The sequence below is a fragment of the Dasypus novemcinctus genome, chromosome 1 (assembly GCF_030445035.2).
Source record: "Dasypus novemcinctus isolate mDasNov1 chromosome 1, mDasNov1.1.hap2, whole genome shotgun sequence".
In the NCBI taxonomy this organism is placed as follows: Eukaryota; Metazoa; Chordata; class Mammalia; order Cingulata; family Dasypodidae; genus Dasypus; species Dasypus novemcinctus.
In genome coordinates, this window is record NC_080673.1 from 86328726 (window position 1) to 86350931 (window position 22206).

General features: G+C 35.0%; 1 protein-coding gene across 16 annotated transcripts in view; it reads right to left on the bottom strand.

Moving 5' to 3' along the window:
• The window catches only part of ANK2 (ankyrin 2), a 624289-nt gene that overhangs the window by 65752 nt on the left and 536331 nt on the right, over positions 1-22206 (bottom strand). For 14 of the 16 annotated variants that reach the window (XM_058293829.1, XM_058293865.2, XM_058293838.2 and 11 more), the window contains 4 exons: positions 17196-17268; positions 10155-10299; positions 3622-3724; positions 2892-2995 (listed from right to left, as the gene is read on the bottom strand). In XM_058293829.1, coding sequence (XP_058149812.1) covers positions 2892-2995; positions 3622-3724; positions 10155-10299; positions 17196-17268 — 425 coding nt within the window. Of the gene's footprint in view, positions 1-2891; positions 2996-3621; positions 3725-10154; positions 10300-15955; positions 16004-17195; positions 17269-22206 lie in introns of all 16 variants that reach the window. The other 2 variants (XM_058293817.2, XM_058293812.2) reach the window with 1 other exon arrangement.

Here is a 22206-nt window from a genome sequence, read left to right on the forward strand (position 1 = left end):
CACCAATACTGCTTATTGGTAGAATCTATGTCTTCTGTTAATCTAAAGTCCCTTTATGGAATCTCATAGAACTTTATGCATGCAAACTAGTGACATGTGCATATAAAAGCTAATTTTATTATCCCTTCTATTACAAATATTTTTTTCCTTAACTTTTAAGCAGATTTTGAAATGGGTTGAGAATTCATCCACTTGCTTATATATATGTCATTAGGGAAAAAAAAAATATTTCACCCACTTAAGGAGAAACTCAGTTTCTTGAAAAACAAAAACTACTAGTCAGAAATCTGGTATATAATGAATAAAACTATAAGAAATCATTTATACATAATATAATATGATGCCTATTACTCATAGATCTTAATATCATGTTAACTTGTAAATAACATGAAAACAGGTATCACTGAGTTTTCAGTAGTAATTACACATCCCATTAGAATCATTTGTTGTATTATGTTGGTTCAAATACTATAGCAGAGATAATGATTGATAATTAAATTACCTGAGGAAAATAAAACAAACACTGCCATTGCAAATTGTACTATTTTGGGTCTTATCAATTAAAGAATTCAGAACATATTTCGCTTAACTGTTTGAAATTTGTGGAAGATCTGGAACATTCATATTTGGGATTTATAAATACCAATGGCTATAATCTACTAAATACTTATTCTTTCCAGGCAGAATGCGAATTACAAAAAAAACATTTAATCCTTACACCTCCCCACTGGGATAGATAATTTAACACCCATCTTAAGATAAGTAAACTGAAACTTGAGATTTTATATAACTTGCCCAGTGTCATATATTCAGTGTTAGGGCCAGGATCTGAATTCTGATTGGTCTGACTTCAGATATTCTTAACCATCATGTTACTGTCATCCACAGATTAAGTATCTTTCAAATTCAAACAACATATATTTTTACTTCCTAAAAATCTTTCTTTCTTAGCACCTGCCACGATGTCTGGTACTTGGTGTAGTTTGACAAGTATGTGAAGAATAAATACATAAGTGAATGGAAGAGATAAAGAATAGTTGAGGGAACGAATTGGATCGCCCCAATGATCAAAGCTTTATTTTAAGCAAAGTCATTCCTTTTTAACCATTTATAAAGAACATCTGGACCTTTGGCGTGTCTTGGAAATTCCAGTGCCCAGACCCCACCAACAGCAATTCTGATGCAACTGGTCTGGAGTCAGGGGAATCAGGAGTTTTTGAAAGCTCCCAGGTGATTCTAATGCAGTGCCCAAAGTTGAGAATTATTTATTGAGTCAGTGATAATGTTTGAAATTCTCAGAATGGTTTTATTAGAAACCAAGGTTGTTAAAGATCCTTATCTTCACAATGATTAATTTTTAACCACTGGATGTCCTTGGTTTATCATAAGTAAGCAACCATAGGTGTATCTAGTTTTATACAATTGCTCTGTATACTAATGCACTTAAACTGAGTATTTTAATGCCCTTCAGTAATTTAAAGGACTCCTTTCAGAAATGCCTTTTCTGAAACAAATAATTTACTACAAAAATTGATGTTTTATCATACTACTTTAACACGTTCACAAATCTGGCTATTAAAGTTAATCACATTTTGCCTAAAATAATCTTGTCACTTTGTGGACTGGATATGGACTTTAAATATTTCATTATGGTTTCTAGATTCTTATCTATCTTTACCCTCCAGGACTCTAGGTCCAGGTCTTTCTTTCTTCTCAATAATCATTGTTGAGAAATTTACTAGCTGAACAATTTATTACTGTGAGATTTTATAACTATATCATTTTATATGTAAAAATATGTCAGTAAATTTGGATGAGGTTTAATTTGGTTTCTCATTCTCCTGAATAGCTCTTGCACCAGGAATTAGTTTTATTTATTTAATGAGGAAAAGAATATTATGATTATTTTTCAATCTCTGTATGATTAATTATATATGCCATAAAACTTTATTTAGCAGAAGATTAGACAAGAAGTGCACAATTTTTAACTATAAAAATCTTAAAACTCTTTTCTGAAAAGGAAAAATTTCAAAATAATAAAAGCAATAAAGGTTTACTACTCAAATTACCTCTGGGGATTGCAGAAAAGGAGTTTGAGATAATTATTTAAAGCAAAATATTGCATTTAATTAGATAAAATATGGGTAGAGTTTTAAAAGGTAGCTAAATGAAAGAATAACATGATTTCATATATAATTATGTTACTGCAATACATGAATATTAAAATTTAAGGAAAAACAAATTGTGAGAAATATTACAATTCAACATTCCTTTAGGAATTTATATTCCATACAATTGAGTATTTGTACCTTACAAACAACTTTAATTATGTTTTTAATTATTTAACTCAGAATCCTATTTTGCATTCAAATTTCCCTTTTTATTTATATTCCTCTATAAATTTATGTGACTTCAACTTCTGTAAAATAATCACAATTCTGAATACATTAATATGCAAGGAAAGGTGTTTATTTCAAAGACTTTTAAGTTAATTTTATTTTATTTTTTGTTTTTTTATTTTAATTTCTCTGTCAGTTAGTTTTAATAAGTGGAAACTCTAAAAAGCAAATGATCCTGCCCATCTCTTTAAGACGCCTTCAAGGCAGTGTCAGTAAGGAAGCTACTGGTCTATTCTGGTTAGTAGCTAGCTGACAAAATTCTACTAGTTATTTTTAAACAACGGTCAGTTTTTCTATGCTGAATTCAACCTTTTTTGCTGGTTTGTTTGTGTTGATATAGTCCACTTCGGATAAAGCAATGTTATTTACAAGTTTAAACAAAGATGACCTCCACTGCAAGTTAGCCATCAGCTAAAGCTGCAGGCAAAGCTGTTATATTCATTTGCATCTCTTGTGCCTCTTGATCTGGAAATATAATATTGATTTACTCACCCTGAATGAATAGGGCTAGAAGAAAGAGCCACGTTGTCTAAATTCTCAGTGCCCCAGCTTAGACGATAAGAATTCCTTTCTGCCTCCTTGGCTAGAGTTGACACCTAAACACAAAGAACACTGCATTTCTTAAAAATTCTTTCCATTACAGTAAAATATAATGAAATCTAAAAGACTGTATCACAGAAAGGTGAATATTACCTGGGAAAACTTTCATTTAAAATATGACATAAGAATAAATTAATAAAATAAAATATGACATAAGACTGACACATTTAAAATGAATCTTTAAAAATATATTTCCATTTAAATTATATCATTGATATAGGGCCAAAGAAGTATAACTGTCTTTGAAGAGAGCAGCTGTCCATCTATTCCCTATATCTAGTTAACCAAAACTGAAAAAATCATACCTAAAAAATTAAAACATTCAAGAGTGACTCCATATCTTTTCTAATAACTAATGATTTTAACTATTAGGAGATGTATTTTAATCTGTATCATACATCTTATACCTTAAGGGCATCCTACCTCATCTTTTCCTTCAATAGAGATTTTTAAAAGGAACCAAGTTGTACATACAATCTCCACAGAAAAATTCAGTATGTGCTACCTTGTTAACTGACTTAGGATTTTTTTTTTTTATTACATTTCTCAGGATGTTTCTGGGATCAGGTCTTGTTAAAAGGCTTTCCAGAAAGCAGAGACAGGAAAGAGAAAAGTCACGTACCTGGTGACTGGGAATCACAACTGTGTCGTCTATCATGGCACTGTCCCTCAGGTAGGAGGCATGGCTCAGGGTGTGAGACCTGTCGGAACTGAAGGATCGAAGGCTGGTAGGTTGGCAGGAGGCCATGGTCATATACCAACAGCAGTGGTTGGGTTGGGAGGATGAAATGATGAGCCGAGCAGGAGAGTGAAAAAAGCGTGCTATTAGCTAACAGTGCAACTTCCAGGGGGGCATAAGTCGCAACCGTGGGAGAAGAAACTCAGGTCTCTGTGTTGCTCTACTTCTGCCCTACAGCTAAACTAACACATCTTTTAACTGGTTCCTATCACTCAATGGCAAGGGCACAAGGGACTCCAGAAGTTAAAATGTGATACTTCTAATCTGATTCATTTTCTTCCCAGAAACGTTTGAAACCAGCAACTGTAGCTTACTTAACTGCCATTATAAAAAATTCGTGCAGGAAATAAATCCAGGATAGATGGCTTAAATCTATTTTAAGTGTTAATCTCCCTGCAACTAAGAAAAAATTATAAGGGGAAAGTAGACAGTCCTCAGAGAGAAGAAGAAAATGAAAGCACAGGTTTCATTTTTGCTTATTATCTTCCATTCCCTCTTCACGCCTCTTTCTCCTCCTCTCCAAACTAAATGACTGAATGGTGGTACATTCCCCTGGAAGGTACAGAGTGAGATGAACTGTGGCCAAATGCGTGCTTCCTGCGGAAGCGGCGTTCCTCCTGTTTGTCTCTGGTGTCTCCGACAATGCTATCACTTCAGATGACAACACTGTTCCCTTTGCATGTCCTGTGTGTGGTGAGGGAAGCACCAAAGAGTGCCGGTCGCTGCGGCGAGGAGATGCACAAACACAAGACACCGTGTCTAAGCACCAGCCCAGAACACAGACACATTTGCCAGCCCGAAAAAAAACAAAATCAAATCACCAATAGACACTGACCAAAATAAGGTTTGGCTTCAAAATGGGATTTAGGCTTCCTAAATCAGTGCTTTACTTTTTTGATAAATCTGAAATTCAGAGTTCTGAGTTATATACTCAAATGTGATGAGTAAAACACTCTGATAGGTATAATTTCATTTCTTCTTAATCAATTTGTATAATCATATAACAACTAGATTGATATCTTAAGTAAGCTATATTTTAGGCATATAGTCCAAGAATTAAGGATCTCTATTCAAAATATTAGCCCAAAGCCCACAGGAAGGAAAAAAAAGGGATATGCAAGCTTTCACAATATTTATAAAAACAAATTTCCATTTACTTTTAGTTAATAGGTATTTGGCTAGTGAAGCACTGTAGAATTATGGACTAAATGTGAAGTTAGCATATTTCTTAGTAGAAACTATTTTTAAAATTTTCAAATATACCTAATTTTATGTGCTCTATACTGTCATCTTTATGAAGTGTCAATATAACCAACTTTGATTCTCCCTGAGGAAATCATAACTTTGTAGATATTTCATAGTAATCCAGGTCCTTCTCCCTCTTTTTTTTTTGCAGGTACACTTATGCCAAAGAAAATGGATCCTGAATACGAAGAGGATGTCAAGAATCTAGGAGTTGGTTGATACTGCATGTTTATGGCTATATAAATAAATGTGTGTTTTTAAAAAATGAAATCCAAATATAATTTGGAAAAGACTGAGGCCCCAGACACAGTTAGGGCAGGATAGAGCCTAGATGTCTTAGTAAATTCATCCGCAGGAGTTCCAGCCTGCTGTAGTTGGAGACAGTTTATTTTATGGCTGAGTTTTATGATCATGCAGTTCATAAACAGGCTGCAAGCTGCTCTGGCTAACCTTAACCTGACCTTGAATTTGAGGCTGGGATAGGGATTAAATTATTAGGATAAGAGTCTTTAATCTCAGCAAAAGCCATTCTCAGTTGGTGAACAGAACAATTTTCTTTTCTGCTTTAAACCACGGAGATTGCTAAGTTTTTCATGTGTTTTGTACCAGGCACAGGTAGGCAGCACTAATTCAGCAACTCTTAAAAGCTGTTGATTTGAATTGGGTCATAGGAAGGAAAAGAGTATAATAGGAGCCAACTTCTTGAAATTATGTGGCCTCAGAGCCAACTTCTTGAAATTATGTGGCCTCATCCATCTTTCCCATTCAGTTGTTTCTATTGGGCTCAGATTTGTTACTTAAATAGTATCTATCCATGGTTTTAGAATCCACAGATCAAGATTGTTACTTTACATATTTAAAGGTGCTAGATTTTTATGAATAAACCGTACAAAAGGAGCAAGAAGCATTGTGGTACAGGACTAAGAATACCTGCTCAGAAGAGCAGTTTTGGTTGTTTTTTTTAAAAAAGCAAGTGTGGGCTACATCCCTAGGTCCCTAAGTAGAACTGACCCTTGAATGCAGCCCTAGAATAGTAGAAACACGGGCCTCAAAGGGGAAATGGAAAATTAGGTAGGTTGTCGATATGAATCGGAAGTAAAGGTGCCTCAATTAAGAGCTCGTGTCATGCCTGCCAGCATTATCAATGTCTAAGCTTTGAAAGACGGCACCCGTGTCCCAACAGCCCCTCTCAGGGAGTGACCAGAACCAGGTGAGCATGTCTATTCCAGGAAGGCCCCTTTAGTGAGACCATTTGGCTGTGAACGTAAAGCACGTTCTGTGATCAGTGTATCAGTACCAAAGGTGGGTTTTGAGATTCATCTACTTGACACCTCGGTCTACCTCTTAATTGTTTTTGAACTGGGTGGGGCAGAGGGGTATTATATTTTGTTCTTCCCAAAACCCCAAGAGGAAAGTAGAGAAAGAAGAAAGAGGGAAGAATGGGACAAAGTGACATACAACCAAAAGGAGGCAATTAGGGTAGAGAGAGAAAGACAAATATTAGGATTTGTAGCAGAGAATGAGGAGAGCTGAAGAGACAGTGAGAGGAAGAAGAATGGATAATTAGGAACCATATGTCTAAATGTCTCATTGGATTTTATTCTAGCTCACTCTGTTTACTGCCTCCTGAAATGCTAATTTTTTATTTATCAATGTTTGTAGTTTCTAATTGCTCTTTCCCCCCTATGATCTGTCATAGAATCTATTTACATTAATAAATATAGTTAGAATAGTCTGTCAATGGAGAAATTTCCCTCTCTGAAGGAAATGACTATCCCAGTGATCCAGAATAGTTCAGGTCCCTGGATCAGAAATTGTCCACCCTGTATTAAAATATTACATGCAAGTTTATACTTTTTGCAATAGGGTGACCATTACTTTTCCTATTAAATCAGAGGTCCTCATGTTCAGAGTTAATAAATTTATAGTAATAATACACACCCAAATAAATATAAATTTCTACTTGCTCTTAAACAAGGGGATGTGCTAAGTTTTGTTAGGGTATTAATTTATATTTTTTCACTATGGTACAACTGCTTTGTAGACACACATATTAGATAGTATAAAAATCTGTAATTTCACCAAAAACACAATAATTACTATCATAGTAACAAACAAAAAATGGAGTTGTCAAACCGTATTAAACAAGTGAATGTGCAAAAATATCAATGTATTTGCTTTAATACATAGGGAAGCTTTCTTTTTTTAAGGAGGTACTGGGGATGGAACCTAAGACCTCATACATAGAAAGCAGGCACTCAACCACTGAGTTCCATATGCTCCCCTTATTGTGATTCCTTTTATTCAGTGTTTTACCTTGAGTTTGGAAAGCATTTTAAATTTGTAGGCAATATTAAAATAAACCAGACACAATATCTAATTAATCAGAACTTGGTTGTATTTTTATTCTGCATACATTAAATTGCATGCATGTTTATTCTTCCACATCCAAGTATATCTTAGACATAAGAATATTTTTCTATCTTCAATTATGCATGGGCTCATTAGACTGGTTTTGGAAGGTATGCTATTATTTTATCAACCACAAGGTGGAGCTGTGACAGATAAAACAGGTTAAGTCTTCAGTTCCAGGAACATACTTCTAGCTAAAATACTTAATAAATTTAACACATAAAAATCCTAATTAGAGAATGAATCCATAATTCTAGAATATAAGCACCACCACCTTCAACACACACACACACATCCACACACACACATCACATACATTGAGCACTAAGCAGGGAAATGCAGATGTATCCAGGAGGGTCATGTTTTCATGCTATGTAATACCTACCTGGGCATGGTACTACTGAAAGCATACCAAATCAAGAAATAATGAAAAAGGAAAAATGGTTACCAAAAAAAGCAAACTTACTTATACTGAATTGTCTAAGTAAAATTATAAACAAATAAACACATGAAAATGAGATGCTGCCTGTAATTCCATTATGGAGATCATGAACACATCTGGTGCCCTAGAAATGTAAGCGTGGACCTGCAGAGCAGATCATGCTTTGTTTCACGTCCCATTTCTTACATGCTGATAAATATTCAGTTTAAATAGAAGCATCAAACCATTTGGCCTTGTTGTATAGAAAGTCTGATCTAGATTCTTTCTCACCTTCAGTACTTTGAAAGAAGCCAAAAGGATCAAACCAAGCATTTGTTCTTAAAAAGGAAACCTAAAAATAAAGGCTCTTTGGCTGACAGTAATAGGCTTAGTTACAGAAGAGTATGTATTATACACATCCACAAGCATTTCATTTTGTTGATTTTTAAAGTCTTTCAAGAAACTCAGATTATAAGATCCAAATACATGAACCAGTCAAAACACCAATTCCCTCTATTCCTGTCTTCTGTATCCTGACCACAAGGACCACCAGCTAAGTCACTGAGGCCAAGGGGTCAATTTAACCTCCTCCCTTTTCTTCACCTACCCCATGAAAACCCCTGCCAGGTCTGGCTGACTCAAATTTTATTGTCCTCAAATGCTCTCCTTGACCACAACCAAGGTTGGAGTTCAGGCCCTCTCTCAACAACCGCCGCACACTGGACCAGAAGAACAGCTCTCAAAGGCAGCCTTTGCCTTTTTATAACCTCCTCTAAAATTCATCCTCCACCTTACCATCAGACGGATCCAAATGCAAATATGACTCCCTCTCCCACACACTTACACTCCAACAACACTGCATACTGCGGTGTCTCACACACACCGTGAGACTTTGCCTATGGTCCTCTTATGGCTTCCGGTGCCATTCTCTACCTTTCCTTGCCGACTTACTCATCATCCGGTGCCCTGACTCACCACCTGCCCAAGGGCTCCTGTAGCACAGCACGAGCCTAGGGCCTCACCCCACTGGACTGTGAATTCAGCAATCATATCTGAGTCATGTTTGTGCTCCAAACACCTACCACAAAACCCTGCAGAAAGTCACTCATTGAAAGCACAATGAATTGCTAAAAAAAAAAAAAAAAAGGGGGAGGATTTATGCTTAAGGAAAAAGCCCAAGGAAAGCTCATTCTTTTCAAATCATCCATTTAGAATTGATTACTCTTTACCAGTATTTATTTCTTCAACTCTCTATATGCTGGATATTCATAAAACAGCTTAGAATAGGCCCAACTCCAAAACTGAGATCATTGCTTAGCAAAAGACATTTTACTACACAGACAACCGGCAGTCATACTTTTGATGAGGTAATGTGCAATGTTCTTATTCAGCTTGTCTCAAAAAATAAAAAGCAGCTGTGTTAGTAATCAGCATATAAAATATATATATATATATATATATATTTTTTTTTTTTTTTTTGGTCCCAGAATATTATGTAAACCTCCCTGGATCTATACATAAAATTTGGGATCCCCCAGATTTTGTTCAGATTTTTTTTTTTTTCTGAAGGGTTCCTACCCCAAGATGGCTCCCTTGTCTGTTTTACTCATTGTCTGCTCTTTGTTTTTGCTCATCTACTCATTGTCTTGTGTTTTCTTTCTTTCTTTTTTTTTTCGTCATTGTCTGTGCATTGTTTTTGGTCATGGCCTGCTCATTGTTTGTCTTCTTTAGGATCACCAGGAACCGAACATGTGATTTCCCATGTGGGAGGTAAGCACTCAACCACCTGAGGCACATCCACTCCCCTATTCAGATTGTTTTTTGTATTCAGGCTCTTGTGGGATTCTATTCTGAGTCATTTTCATGAAAAAGGCAGTTGCTGGCATATATTCCTTCTAAAGTTGTCTCTTTCTAATTCTTCCTCACAACATACATTTATTTACAGAAATTGTATCACCAATTAAAAACCAAGGGAATTTAAAGTGTCTATAGATGCCAGTAAGGGGGTCTATCAGGAACAACTGTCCTTTTTATTTGACTAGAGGAAAAGGTGGCAGACGATTACAAACATCAGATATAAAGGCAGAGGGCTCTTAATCATGGCTCTGCTTCTTACAGTCTCACTCTGACCAGCAGCCTATCTAGGTGTCAGTTTCCTGTTTTGTAAAATGGGTACTCCTTAAAGTTGTTTGAGAATGAGTAAGATAACAGGCTAACTGCTGAGACCAGCGAGGTGCCAATTAAGTGCTCAATAACTGTGCCTATATTTTTATTATCATCATAAAAAGGTGTTTCACACACTTCTGGCTGATACCAAGTGTGAACTTTACGTAAATACCTGTCAGATCGTGCTCCCTCCAAACTGTAGCGCAGGTAATTCATACCCTCCAGGAACTGACTGCTAGGCAGAGAGTCATCACCCAGTTCTTTCAGGTCCTCAGGCCTAAGGTACTCTCCCCCATCACCTGTCATTGTGTCATCACCTTGAAACAACCAGAAGAAGATGGAGAAAACATTTGTTTACTGAAGGTCATATCAACCACAAAATGCAATTATGATTGTGAAAGGTATTGAAATACATTGCATTAACATCATTGAAACACTGCACACTAGAACAAACAGCAGAATTAAAAGGTGCTAAAACTCAGAGAAACAAATTTAATCCATTTTCCCATTACTTAAAAGAAAAAAATTATCTGAATCTTAATTCTTTTACTACCAGTCAGTTTGATTTAGTCATTATTTATTTATCATGATAGGTGCTTTACAGCTTATGGTTATTTAACTTAAATATCAGCATAATATGTAAGCAAATTAGCTTTTATATGTATATGTAATTATGTACATTAAGTCTAGCATTAACAGTCTCTCATATAATTGGCAATTGCTAAGAAACATCTACTGCTCTAAAATAAATATGAAATAGTTCAAATGGAAAAATAACTTATGGTTAACATTTTGAGTAACTTGGAATTTGATTTAAAAAATATTACAGAATTTAAAAAGGATGTTTTGTTGGAAACTGGATGGCTTCTCAAAGTGAAAGCAGGGTGGAAAAAGTGAATTCAGTAATTAGGTATTGGCAGAAAGAGATGACCAAGTGTTGCAATTCACATTTAAAAGCCAAAATGGTAAGGGTACATTCCCTGCACATAATTTAGAATAGCCCTCTTTCAAAATACAGGTTGCAAGTAATTCAGCAAATGGTACCTCATTCATAGAAATGCTCTATATACCACTAAAGTGCTTAGACAGAGGAATAAAACAGCCAACAGAAAGTTTTTGAAGACTGTTTAGAGGAACCGAGCATATACTTTTAAGTTTGATAACCAAAGTAAGGGAAAACACTTGAAGCAATGTATATCATCCCTACAATTAAGTTAAATATTAATGATTTAAATCTCATTTATTTAAAATTGTTCAAAATCCAAAGTAATTTCCACAGATAAACCTTAGAGTGTTGGAATGGGGCTCTGTGCTCATTTTATCACTTCTCTGTATCTATGGTCTTAAGAACCCAGGCATATATCAGAGAATAAATAGCTCCCTAAATCATTTAAAGCTTATACCAAATACTATTGATTGTACACTGGATGAACTGTTGCTTTATTAATATGTATCTATAAAATTGCCTTGTTTAAAAAAAAAAAGAGTAAAAAAAATAAATAAATCATTTAAAGCTAAATTTAGAGTAAATAAAAGAAATTCCAGTAAATAGAGATGTAATTCATTCATCATTTTGTTTTTATCATTTAAAGTGAGTTAGGGAAGCGGATTTGGCCCAATGGCTAGGGCGTCCGCCTACCACATGGGAGGTCCAAGGTTCAAACTCTGGGGTCTCCTTGACCCGTGTGGAGCTGACCCATGCCCAGTGCTGATGCACGCAAGGAGTGCTGTGCCACGCAGGGGTGTACCCCGTGTAGGGTAGCCCCACGCGCAAGGAGTGCACCCCATAAGGAAAGCCGCCCAGCGTGAAAAAAGTGCAGCCTGCCCAGGAGAGTCACTGCACACACACAGTGCTGACGCAGCAAGATGACACAACAAAAAGAAATACAGATTCCAGGAGCTGCTGACAAGAACACAAGCGGACACAGAAGAACACACAGCGAATGGACACAGAGAGCAGACAACTGGGTGGGGAGGGCAGGGAAGGAGAGAGAAATAAATAATAAATCTTTAAAAATAAAAAATAAAATAAAGTGAGTTAGGCTACATTGAGTATTAATTAAAAGTTGATGCTTTAGAATCAGAAACACCTGGGTTCAATAGCCAACTCCACTAATTACTAGCTTCTTAACCTCCATGAGCAAGGAACTAGAGACCATACTAACAACTTTCCTCACAGGGTAGCTATACGAATGAATTAAAATAACACATGAGAATATTTAACAGAACATAATAATTGCAGGCTATTATTTTTATTAATACAAAATGGTCAAGGTGTTGACACACTAATGTCATATGAGCTAAAATCACTTTCCGTATATTGCAAAAATAATTTTTGAAAAATTATATATAATTTATACAAAGAAAGAAATATATTGTCCTCATTTTAAATATTTCATAAATCTAATAGCTCTAAAGGAAAAGGAACTCAGGGTAAATTTTTAAAAATTAAGGGAGTTAAAGTGGTTTTTCTACCCTCTCTGCCTTTTGTATATTGTTTCCTCACAAAGCAAGATGCAATGGTAGTAACAATCCAATGATAAAATGACAATATACTCAAATATAAAATGCATGCTATTGTGTCAACTTCAAGAACTAAAAGCTTCAGAGGAGGGAGTGATCTCTTTGGGAAGGAATGGCTGGAGAAGGCTACCTTGCAGAAGGAATTGGAGCTGGTCCTTTACTTGGAGGTGAGCTTGATTTTCTTTTTTAAATTGATAGCGTGTTTCCAGAGAAATAGTACAAAATGCACTGGGCTTGATTCTGAGGGGCATAGACGATGGTGTTTCAGGTGTGAGGCTAGCATATGCAGGGTCATGGGGAGCAGCAGCAGCAGTGTGAGTAAAAGAGAAATATGCATTGCTTGTTTTGGAAAGACTAAAAAGCTTGTCAATGGCAAATGCTCATGTTTGGTAACAACTGGAAAAAATATAGGAAGGAGTTGAGTGTCCAAACATAGGGGCAAGGTCAAGAAGCTTGGACATTTTATTATAGGCCTTGGAGGACTTATTTTTACATTTGTTCCACTATTTCCTCTCTTTTTTATAATTAATTTGTAAAGCTTTACATATGAGTACTTTTATGAGTCAAATAAATTGCCCCCCCCACACACACTTTTATTTCTTGGAAAATTTTTTTCTAAGATAAAGTCTAAGAAAAGGTTTACAAAACACAGATATAGTCTGGTTTGGGTATAAGCCTAAATTATTTTCAGAAAAATAAAATGAGAGTTCTGTTAGCATTTGGGAAGATTGAGTCTACTCTTATTTACGATAGTGAAGGAAATGGTTGAGTGCAGGATCTGTAGCATAATATAAGCCCAATACAAGTGTATTTTATGGATCCCTTGAGCAGAGGCCAAAAAGACTATTTAACAAAACAAGTCTGCCTGAATACACTCACAGATGCTCTCTCTCTCTTTCCCTTACTCTAATAGTTTCCCCGTCCAATCCGAAAAAAGCCAGTATAAATCTTTGCTTTCTAGCACCAAATTGCCTACTACCCATGTTAGGGCATCCTGTCCCTCCTCAGAGTCAATTTGTGTGTGTGTTTTCTTCTTTTTGTCTTTTTTATTAGAGAAAAATCAGGCATAAAGTTCAGAATTCCCATACATCACTGCTCCACCCACGCCTTACATTCCTGTGGAACATTTGTTACGGATTATGAAAGAACGTGGCCAGACTATTATCACTCACTATGGTCCACAGCGCACATTCAGTATACTTTTTCCATGCACCCCTATTATTAACACTATGTTGTACACTTTTTTAACATTCATGATAGAACACTATTGTAGTCAATTTACTCCTGCATTTTATCTTGCTGCCCCAATTTGCCAGTTGTCACCACAGTCTCTTCACAGTCAAGAGGGTCAAAGGAACAAATGTAACCCAAAGTAAGCTTTAATTTCTTGTTTCTTGAAAGTACTCGAAACTCCTTAATAAAACAGTGCTTACCTTTCAAATTTTTCTTATTCCCCACTTCTTCCCTTTTAGACATCCCTTGGTAGGGAGAAAAAGGCTTATAATGGTGAAGGATAAAAGAGGGGGGAGCTACTGAAACATAGCTACTATCCATGATTCCACTATGGTTTACATTAAGAGGCTGTTGATGTGCGAGAATTGGGGGGGGTGAGGAGTGGGGTATATGGGAACCTCTTATATTTTTTAATGTAACATTTTGTGTGATCTACATATCTAAACAAAAGGCAATAAAAATTTCATTTTCAAAATTATAAATAAAATAAATCAATAAAAATCTAGGAAAAAAATAAAATGCTGAAAGAAAAAAAAATAAACATATTGAGTAATTTTGCAAAAAAAACACAGTAAAGTCTAGGTGGAATGACTCAAAGTCTGCAGAAGCGGGCTGTTTCTAGGTTTAACTTGTAGACCATGCAAATAAACTACATAAACTTAGCCTTCCCCTTTTATATGTAGAGAATCTTCTTAGAAGATGAGAAAACAATTTGAAGAGTACATTTTTCGTCAAATATCAAATTTTTGTGACTCTGGTGACAAATGAAGGCACAACTAAAAATCTCTGATAACACTGAGTCCATGTGATAACGAATGTCCTTTGCACTCCCCATCAGTCTCTGCATTTCAGGGGGTTCGTTACAATGCTCTCTGTCTGGGTGGTTTGAAGCTGTATGCACCCTAGAAAAATACGGTCTTCAATCAAGCCCATGCCTGTGGGTGTGAAGCCACTGTAAGGAGGACCTCTCGGTGAGGTTACCTTAGTTAGGGCGTGCCCCCTCTCAGGCAGGATGGGTCTTAATCCTATTACTGGAGGCCTTTAAAAGAGAATGAAATTCAGATATAGAGAGAGAAAGTCCCAGAAGCAAGAAGCTGAAATCAGTGAAACCCAGAGAAGAAGGAGAGGACCAGCAGATGGCCTTGCCATGTGGCAAAGGAGCTAAGGATGGCAGTCAGCGTGGTTTTCGGGAAGAAACCATCACCTTGATGATGACTTGCTTTCGACATTTTCCTGTCCTCAAAACCATGATTTAATTAATTCTTGTTTAAGCCAAACCAGTTCATGGTTTTTGCCTAAGCAACCTAGGAAACAAAAACACTGCTATGATAGTTGCTGCATAAAACATCCCCTCCTAGTTTCAGTGTTACTCCAAGTGAGGCTTCCGGGTTTTAGAGACAACTATGGTACATATCCCGATGTCTTGATGTGTGTTAGAGAGAAATGGTCCAAAGAAGCAAAATCCCTAAACACTGGTATCATTGGCTGGATCCTAATCCAATACTTGAATTAGCATGGAAGGTGCCTGTTTTGGGATTAATCTTGCTAGTACTACCATAAAACTTCTCTCCCAGACACTTGCATGTAAATTAATGCACATCTGCAGTGTGAGATAGAAAGTAGAAATGTCTGTAGAAATTAGTAGAAAACAAAAAAACCGTTTCAGGAAAAAAAAAAACAAAATTTCCCACACTTATCGGTAACTAGGAAAATTCTGTGTGCAACTCAAAACTTTCGAAGTTTTTAATATGTCCAAAAAATAAGATGATAAAATAATCACTTCTTACTTTCCATCTCAGTAAGAGAGGTGATATTCTGCCAGTCTATGGCAGAATATAATTTAGTCATTAGCATGATCATGCTAGTTCAGAGCCAGTTTTGCAAAGAATTCCTTTTTCTCTAAATCTGTGTTCTATTAAGAGATACTAGCTTTTGGCAAAATATTTATATATTGTTCATTAGTAGTTAATTATGTTAAAAGAGCTCAATAATAGTTGCAAAATCATTAACAGTATAAGCAATTTATGGCTTTTCAAAGTTAATGAAATCCACACACTGAAATGCATAAACACAATTCCACCCATATTACACATGCTATTTCAAAAGAAACAGATTAATATTCAGGCACCCAGGTTTAAATATTAAGCAAGTTACTTCTATTAAGAAAAGAAAATGAGAAAGGCAAGTTCTCACTCCAATAATTTCCTCTAATGGTACCTGAATCACTAAGGGCTCCATCAACAAAGTGGTGGCACTGTTTAAAAGCTGTTCAACATACAAGTGAAGATAAGAACGATCATCTCTCAAAACAAAATATGACATACACATAGAAATGCTGAAAATTAAGTGACAAGTACTAGGATAGAACAAAAAATTATTATGACAAAACCATGGAACTGCTGGCTTTCACAATACCTTTTAATTTATTCATAATAATGCTCTGATCCCACTTTTACTTATTCTTGTCATAAGTTCTTTTAAAAGCTGAACCACAGCAACAGCTATTACCAATGGATGGTTTAATAAACTGGCTCCAAGTAAGGACATCTTGATGTGAAGTTTTACTTACTTATGATTACAGCTTGAAGAATTTAAAGAAATACCTTTAACATTTCTCCATAAGAGCAATTAGAATTGAGTCTAGTGCCATCCTTTATGGCAATAATTTTTCAAGCATGCATATTTGACCAACAGCTGCACTACTGAAACTTAAGTGCATACTTCTTATGTTGCTGTCTTTATTTTTCAGCAGCAGATATTTTTGCTCAAGTGGAATATTGCATGGAAATTCAAACTATAAAGCAAAGAAAAGCCAACTACTCCAGCTGAAGTAGAGGTAGGAAGCCAGAAACCCTGCTGGGCTGGGTCTCTAACTCTAGCAAACCATCCTAACACCATCCCAGGCAGTCCCTAGTGCTCCTTCTAGAAGAATAGACTTCTCAGAACTTTGTTGGAAATCTATTGCTTTAGATAATTTCCCTCAACTCTAAAGCTATATAGGCCCGATTTTCTGACAGAGAATCAAATTCTTATGTAGAATTTGTAGTACTTACTGCCATGTTCTTTTAACCATCTCTAAAACTGTTTTCCTCTGCAGAGATTTCTCAATATGCCTTTGATAGAGTACACTTTAAAGTCTTTTACTTCAAGGCACTTTAATAAAAGAACACTTTAACATAAGTAAAACACGCTTTCATAAGAATTGTATTATCTGCTAGATATTTTAACAGATGGCCAGTTTTCAGTTGCTCCCCCTTCCTATTTTTCCAGCAACTGAGACTAAGACATTAAAGATGCTATCAGGAGATAATATGCTGACTGGAATTCCCACATCCCCCCAAAATGGCAAAAGTAATTGTATTGAAACAAAGATGAAGGGCAGTGATGGCAAAGCTTAAGGCCCTATCACCACACCTGCCACATTGTAAGAATGTGACAGATGGCATAGAAAACTTACCCTCTTCATCAGATACATCCAGGACCTCAGTCATTGTCTCAGGAACATTTAGCTTGTGTTTTTCAGTGATGGTCTAGAAATACAAAATCATTAATTCTCAAGTTAAAAACAAAACAAGAGATCAAAATACTCTCAGAGGAGGCTGTAATAGTAGCAGCAAGCCATCAGGCACTGAACAGTTCATCTTTTGCACATCTATGTTTTGGAAGCTTATTCTCTATTCACTTTCATATAAATGCAAGTTCTTTCTGAAGGTAAGTGATCATTTATTCCAGTGAAATTATACAAGAGAAAGTTCATTATTTTGAGCTCACATTTGAAAAATAAATTCTGTAGCAATGGCATTAAAAATAAATCATATTGAGAAAGCAGATTAATGTGTTAGGGGCTCCCTAAAATGGATTAAGTAATTTCTCACAAAAAGCTTTTTTATTAAAAAAAAAAAAAGCACTGAACATATGTAATTCATTAAAAGCAAAGCCAATGGAAGAGAAACCGTCAACAACATGAGAGACAAAGTATTTGGGCAAAAAATGTGACGCAGCTCTTCTGAGATTAGAAGGATCAACAGTAGAGAATCATTCTTCACAGTATTTCACTGGGTTACAATTCTGGTTTATCGATTATTTGCTTTCCCTGATATTACTCCAGAGTTGTCAAATCTCCTACCTTTCATTCCTGATACACAGTCTAAGGTTAAGAACTCAGGTTATGGACTGACTGATGAGACTGATCAGGCTGCCTGGGTTCAGAGTCTAACTTCAGAGTTTCTTCTATTTGCTATGAGGCCTTGGCAAGTTCCCTAACCTCTCTGTGCCTCAGTTTCCTCATCTATTAAATGATAAGAATAGTATTTCATAGGATTATTATGAAAATTAAATAAAATAATATGTGTAAGAGCTCTTACAATTGTGTTTGGCATACTTTAGAACTCCCAAGAATTTAGTTACCATAATTTATTATTATAATTTAGCATTAATTTCATAAAAAATAATGAACTTTTCATTATTTTAGATGTTCATATATTCAAGAAGTATTTTGAGAGCCAACGGCCTGTCAGATACTCTTCTAGACATTGGGGATACCACAGTAATAAAAAGGGTAAAAATCCAAGTCTAATGACTTTAAATATCATCTAAATATCAAATTCATATCTCCAGTCTCTACACTGAAAATTTATTAAGCGTATCCACTGGAATATTATGAGAATTTTAAAACTTAATCTTTTGAGATAGGAGTAAAATCTTCAACCAAAGCTACTCAAGTACAATAAATAGGTTGTCTAGGCTTTGAAACTTTGCTACATAGGTATTACAGAGTTGCCCCTATCATTTATTTTCTTTCGAAAACAATGAAAATTTTCAAATATATGTCAAGGAAATTCAATTGATTATTTTGAAAATATATACATGTAAGCATACCTGCACATTATGAGGGACAGATGAAATCATAATTTGATACTACATAAGCCTATCCTTCAGTGGCCCCATTTTCTTCAGAACAAATCTGAATAAACTGGCTCAGAAGACGCCTTGTGATCTGCTAAGAAGGAATGTGGCCTCCTCTCTCATTTCGTGCTACAACCATGTTAAACTACTTTTGTTCACTTGACAGATTACTTTCTCTCATGCCTCTGAGTTTTTCCACATATTCTTTTTTTATGGCAGAAATCTTCTTTCTCCTCTTCACTTGGCTCATACTAAGTGTAACTTCCCTGCAGAAACCTTCCCTGACTGTCTCAGATGAGTTTATTTCTTTAACTACGTTTCTCGGCTGCTCTGGGCTCCTGCAGCATATTGTGCTAACCCCTGATGTCTCATGTCATACACAGTATCTGCTTCCCACATAAAAAGTGTGAGTTGCTCAAGAGTAAAATTCTTTCCACAGAACCTGAAACACAGTAGAGCTTCTCAAGTGTCTACTGAATAAATTGATGGTATAAAATTATGCGAATCATACATCTTAAACCATATAATGACTAAAAAGATCTTCCTATGTGTGGAATCACAGTAAAAAAAAGAACAGGAAAAAACCAAGAAAGTCTTGTGTTATCCAGATGAAGGGACAGCCAAAGACTAGCCTGCATACAAGTCTCCTGTGATGTTTAAATAATTCCATAGACTTATTCACTGAAAACTAATAAAACCCCATAAGATGGACAAAAGCGTCCACTCAAGGATTTGGTGACTCATAGGTAGTGAATAATGATTTGTTGAATGGATGAACTTAAACTACTAAAATATACCATTTGATTATTTTCTTACCATAAATTTTAATTTACAAATGTCATGAAGATAAAAATGTTTTATATCAGTCATCTTCAACTGTGGCTGCATTTTAGAATTATTCTAGGAATTAAACAAATTTTTTTCCAGATTATTTTATGCATGATTTTTCTGTAAACCTATAATGCCTCTAAGCGATAGCTGGAATTAATCCCAGTTAAATCAGAATCCCTGGGGCTGAGGCCCAGTTATGGGTTGTTGGGTTTTTTTTTAAGTTCCTCAGGTAGATCTGCCAATTTCAGGCAAATTTTTCTGTATTATTGCAGAAAACAGATTTGCATTTAAAATATGGTATAGAGACAGCCCTACTATGACATCTTATTAAACATGTTTTTGAAACTTAAAAAATAAATATCTAAGTGTAAATAAAGTGATTCAGAAATGTTAAGGGATGTCTAGTGTATTGGACTACATCACAAAGTCCATTTTTGCAGAAATGCTCTAGAGTATTTGCCCTTCATAGGAAACATTTTCACAAGAGGATGCATCTCCATTTGAAAATAATTGATGGAAATAATTTTTAAATGATTAAAATATACAAGTTTTCTATTTTAGATACTAAAAATGGTAGTATATTTTCTTTAAATTTGTGAGAGTGGAAAGAACTTCGCTTTTTTGCTAATTGGACACTATCAGAGATATTATAAACAAACATGTAGCAACAGAAAAATTATACAACAGTGTTCTGCAACTGCATTTGAACAGTAAAATAAAACAAGCATATAATAAAATAATCATAGACATCCCCTTCTGTTATAGAATCTATGATTCCAGGAGCTAGATTAGAAACTACTTTAAAGGTTAAATTGGTAGTATGTTATGTACAAGTTTAATAGAACACAAATAGATCAGACAATGGGCAAACAAATAGGATATGATAGTGGAAGGAAGATAATAATGAGTTTTTAATATTTATTATAACACAGGAAAGATGTGGAAAATAAAACAGGAATCCTTAACATACTGGTTTATAATGATGGTATAAAATTTATGGTTTGTTCATGAATAAACATGCTTAGCTGACCTCCACTTAGCCAATCCCCTTGGTCATCCATTTCCTTAGTACCACATAGTCTCCAAGCCCCCACAGTATGGTGGTGGTCTTGCCTCATATACCAGCAGCTTCTAATGTCCACCCAACTTCAGCTCCTATCAGCTGAGTTACAGGCTAAATTTGTTTCTGTTTCCAAACTGATTTATGCCAATTGTACAAATTAATGTAATTTTTATTATTAAAACACATGTGTAAATCATTTTTTTCCATATAAAAACACAGTTAAATGCTTGGGAAAGTCTCAACAAAGTGAGTCACCAAAAATAACTGCTGCTCAATTAGGTGTTGTCAAGAAAACGAAAACATACTGGAAAAAATTTGTCAAAAGTTTCAAAGGGTTCTGTACCAGTATAGTGGTGTCTTTTTTTAAATAAAGATAATATAGAGGCTATATAAATATTATAGACATATAAATATTATAGGATAGTCACACAAATAATACAGTATGTATTACTGATGTTTGTGCAACATATATAGAGTCAATGTTCATACTGACATAAATATATGTATAGTCAATACATAGTGGATCTATATTCAATGAAAAGATCTTGGCTCCACCTCAAAAGATGGAAAATTACTTTACATGTATTTATTACATTGCTATTTTTATTATTCCCCATGTTAACTGTTCATGGCATCGGATACATTTTAGGACTTTGAATATTTTATATTTTCTTAAATGTTTGTTATGAAATTCTCCTAGGTTTCAATGATAATATAGAAACACTATCATTTTTAATTTAGTAATTTATTCTGTGACATGTTCTATAAATCAGTGACTACATGAAATATGATCACTATAAAATTATGCAAATAATAAAAATAATTGATGATAGCTGATCAATAAATAGAGTGCTGAGTCATAGCTCACAGTTCTTTGAAGCTGCATTAGGAGATTGAGTTTATTGGCTTCTGCTGCCAGAAATGTATCCCTAACACTCTGATTCCATTCTGGCAAGTATACAGTGATTGTAATCCCCAGAGAATGCTAAACTGTCTCATATCCCCCACTGGGTCGTACAAAGTAAAGTTAGAAAGAGAAGGTTAAGGAAACAAACCACGATTCTAAAATGTCTCAGAAATTTCTGCAACAGTGACCTTTCTTTTACAAACTGCTGCCTTACTCTTCTCTCTACACAATGAGTTTATTCATACTTTAGGGTAAAGAACTCTGGAAAGAGGAATAGCAAAGGAAACTTTTTTTTGCTTAAGAACACACGTGACTGCTATTTGAGCAGATGAATGCAATTGATGTAAATTTAGTATGTTAGTTGTGTAACTGTAATTCAACTATTAAATTTAATTTTATTAATTTTAGATAATATTAAACTGCTTCATACCATTTGCTCTTATTAGTTAGTAGTTCCAAATTACTTTTAATGAATCTTTAGATTTTACAAAATAATACTGAATTTGCAGCTTTTGTGAAAATCAATAAAGAATATAAGGGTATTGTTATTAAAAATAAGATGAAAATATTTATTTCACAATAATTCCTATTAAGCTATTTTTGACAATCTGGTGTTATAGCTTAAGCAAAGCCAAGATTAGTTAGGGCATAATGGTTATGAACACGGGTTTGGGAATCCAACAATCAAAATAAAAATCCTAGATCTGCCCATGTTTACTGGAATATTTGTAATTAGTAAATACTACTATTATATTTAATATC